Source organism: Erpetoichthys calabaricus, chromosome 2 (genome assembly GCF_900747795.2).
Source record: "Erpetoichthys calabaricus chromosome 2, fErpCal1.3, whole genome shotgun sequence".
In the NCBI taxonomy this organism is placed as follows: Eukaryota; Metazoa; Chordata; class Cladistia; order Polypteriformes; family Polypteridae; genus Erpetoichthys; species Erpetoichthys calabaricus.
The window spans coordinates 349,424,896-349,428,736 of NC_041395.2; the positions used below are offsets into that span (position 1 = coordinate 349,424,896).

Consider the following 3,841-nt stretch of genomic DNA (forward strand, 5'->3'; position numbering starts at 1 on the left):
TCTGGTCCTAAAAATGAGGGCCAAAACCAGCAGAAACCTGAAAAAGTGAGACATGGAGACGACGTGAACGAGATGTCACACGGTGGGGGGCTTCTCTGGCCAAACCCTAAAGTGACCTCCAGACGGCTGGGAGACGCAGACCACCCTGCATTGGGGACATTCAGCTCTTCAAATTCTCCAATGACAGCCGAGTGCAGTGCTGCCCCCTACAGGCCATTACAAGTGGCTTCAGCCCCCCACACCCAAAGGAAGCTCAAGAGCCCCACATTATTTCTAAATTTCTTTATTTTAACCATCAGGACATTTGAGGTCTCACGTTACACGCAAACAAAAAACACACAATGGAATAAATGGAGGAAGACAACGAGAAGAGCAGGCAGGTGGGCACAACTCCAGCCATCTTGGGCTCCACGACCCCTCACTTCTTGTGCTTGTAGTCCTCCAGGTGTGCGAGGATCCATCCAGAAGGTAACAAGATGGTGACAAACATGACGGCCATGGCGATGGTGGATTGCTGCAACACACAAAGCAGAACATTAAGGACCAACAGCCCACATCTTCACCTGCATGGCGCTATAAAGGAAACTAAACAGCACCCTGACACAGACCACCTCAAACTGGCTGAATGCACTGCCCACTGACCACAGGTGGCCGTCCATTGTCAATGTCACTCCAGCACTCACCCACCAAAGTGACAGGACCCCCTTTAGGGGGCGCCAGTACTTTCATGCAGGCAGTCAGGCCCCCTGGTGGCTAAGGTGCTGTGTGAAGTCACAAAGGCCACAGGTTCGGTCCCCAGCAGGTCGTCACAAACGTCCAACACAGCATAGAAAGGCGCTATATAGAAAGCCCAAGCACTCCCAGAGTGACTCACATGAGCTCCTTGCCAGCTTTGCTAACCCTCAGAGGTGCCCACCGTGGCCATTTTCATTAGATTGGTCAATAAAAGACAGCACAGCGTCCAGCCATCTGTCAGAGCCCACCACCCCACATGTCACTCATTTAAGGAGGAGCAGAAGTGGCACGTTAACTCCGCTAATGACCTGGTGTCACAATGTCACCCAGGCTCAGCCTCAGGTCCTCCAAACTCTTAGGCACGGAAGGCGTTTTGGTTTGTGGGTTTGAGAGTTCGACACAGCATGGTGTGAAGGCGCTATATAAAGTGAGCATCAATCACGGACAACCCTGCTTTACATGAGAATGAGATGCCAATCATGGGCACTGACTTGGTAGGTCAGCAAAGTGAAGGTCCTGAGGTTTAGTGAGCCCCTCAAACTGACAGGAGGGTCACCCATCCATCTTTACACCTAACTGTCCAGTTCTGGGCTGTGGTGCCTTCCTTGGAGGAGCCAACAAGGGACAAGGTGCCCATCCACCTCAGGGCACACCTGGGCCCACATGCACCACATTTAGAAGGTGGCAGTGAAGACCCCCAGGGTGTACATGCGGAGTCTGCACTTAATGACCAGCTGGGACCTGAAGTAGAGACCCCGAAGCAGACCACAAATACAACCATTTAAAGCAGAAGTGCCAGCGGGTCTACCAGACCACCTCATCAGTGCCCAGCCGTGACCCCTGCTGCTGGCAGAGCAGCCCAAGGGTCATCCGCACGGGGGTCTTCATTTAACAGACGGCGAGATTTTCGTTTTAAATTGAGGGCGAGGTTGTCCTCTCAGACTCTGAAAATGCCGAAGTCAAAAGTGAAAGCGCGCGACGTCCTACGTGGGTAAAGAGGAACTGGCAATGGCGTGCGGGGCTTAAGAACCGGGGGAGGGGAGGGGCGATATGTCGACCACCAACAGAGGGCCCACAACGATGGGGAGAGACCCGCGGGGATGGCGACCACAGCCACGGCCACAACATCGGGAACCTGTGCGCACCTGCCGGGACGCCGCTGGACTTCCCTCAACTTTTACAACAAGCCAAAAAAGTCCGAACAAGCGGAGGTCTGCCGGGCGACTCTCCTCGACCACCCCGCCCACCCTCACGACACCCCCCCGAGCCACTTACCGCCGGAGTGATGACTTCTTTAGGGGGCTTTGACGTGATGCTGGCCTTGGGAAGAACCCGCGACCGCACAAGAGTCCCGCTCAGCACTTTCAAGTGGCGGCACAACGCAGACATGCTGTTCGCTCGGCGTCCTTCGCTCGTTTGGGGTCCACAAGGGCTGACCGCGACGTCCTTCGAGAAGTCAGGCGAGGCGCGTGCACGCACCCCGAGTAAAAATAGCGGGCGCCACTGATTGGCTGGCCGCCCCGAGCGCGGCTCAAACATTAACAGGTGCGCCGGGCGAGGGCCGCGCGTGCGCAAAGGCGGGCGGCAAACCGACGGGCGACTGTCACCAGCTGGCGTTAGACGGCGGCGGGCACCTCGGGGGGATTAAGGAGAAAACTGGAGGGGTGGCCAATAGAGGCGACAAGAGCGGCGCAAACTGCCACTCCGCGAAAAAGCTGCGGCCTTTATAGCGCCTCACTGGGACTGACAGGCCAGAAGGTCTCTTTCGTTTTTAGTCACCCGGGTGTGCACTTGGGAGGGGACATGTTTGTCACGACGTCATTATTTATTTATTGAGCTCCTGTAGAAAGGCGACAAATAAAGTAGATTTCATTATATAGAGCATTTCACATCTATCTATCTATCTATCTATCTATCTATCTATCTATCTATCTATCTATCTATCTATCTATGTATCATATAGTGCCTTTCACTCTATCTATCTATCTATCTATCTATCTATCTATCTATCTATCTATCTATCTATCTATCTATCTATCTATCTATCATATAGTGCCTTTCACTCTATCTATCTATCTATCTATCTATCTATCTATCTATCTATCTATCTATCTATCTATCTATCTATCTATCATATAGTGCCTTTCACTCTATCTATCTATCTATCTATCTATCTATCTATCTATCTATCTATCTATCTATCTATCTATCATATAGTGCCTTTCAATCTATCTATCTATCTATCTATCTATCTATCTATCTATCTATCTATCTATCTATCATATAGTGCCTTTCACTCTATCTATCTATCTATCTATCTATCTATCTATCTATCTATCTATCTATCTATGTATCATATAGTGCCTTTCACTCTATCTATCTATCTATCTATCTATCTATCTATCTATCTATCATATAGTGCCTTTCACTCTATCTATCTATCTATCTATCTATCTATCTATCTATCTATGTATCATATAGTGCCTTTCACTCTATCTATCTATCTATCTATCTATCTATCTATCTATCTATCTATCTATCTATCTATCTATGTATCATATAGTGCCTTTCACTCTATCTATCTATCTATCTATCTATCTATCTATCTATCTATCTATCTATCTATCTATCTATCATATAGTGCCTTTCACTCTATCTATCTATCTATCTATCTATCTATCTATCTATCTATCTATCTATCTATCTATCTATCTATGTATCATATAGTGCCTTTCACTCTATCTATCTATCTATCTATCTATCTATCTATCTATCTATCTATCTATCTATCTATCTATCTATCTATCTATCTATCATATAGTGCCTTTCACTCTATCTATCTATCTATCTATCTATCTATCTATCTATCTATCTATCATATAGTGCCTTTCAATCTATCTATCTATCTATCTATCTATCTATCTATCTATCTATCTATCTATGTATCATATAGTGCCTTTCACTCTATCTATCTATCTATCTATCTATCTATCTATCTATCTATCTATCTATCTATCTATCTATCTATCATATAGTGCCTTTCACTCTATCTATCTATCTATCTATCTATCTATCTATCTATCTATCTATCTATCTATCATATAGT

The 3,841-nt window shown here is 46.6% G+C and overlaps 1 protein-coding gene across 1 annotated transcript; it reads right to left on the reverse strand.

Annotated features, from left to right (window-relative positions):
* Positions 1-327: 327 nt before the first annotated feature.
* On the reverse strand, positions 328-2,202 carry LOC114645248 (cytochrome c oxidase subunit 8B, mitochondrial). The gene is made up of 2 exons (XM_028793120.2): positions 2,011-2,202; positions 328-514 (listed from the first exon to the last, which is right to left on the reverse strand). Exons 1-2 carry the CDS (start codon positions 2,122-2,124, stop codon positions 419-421), a joined length of 210 nt encoding a protein of 69 aa, XP_028648953.1. The 5' UTR covers positions 2,125-2,202; the 3' UTR covers positions 328-418.
* Between the last annotated feature and the right edge of the window lie 1,639 nt (positions 2,203-3,841).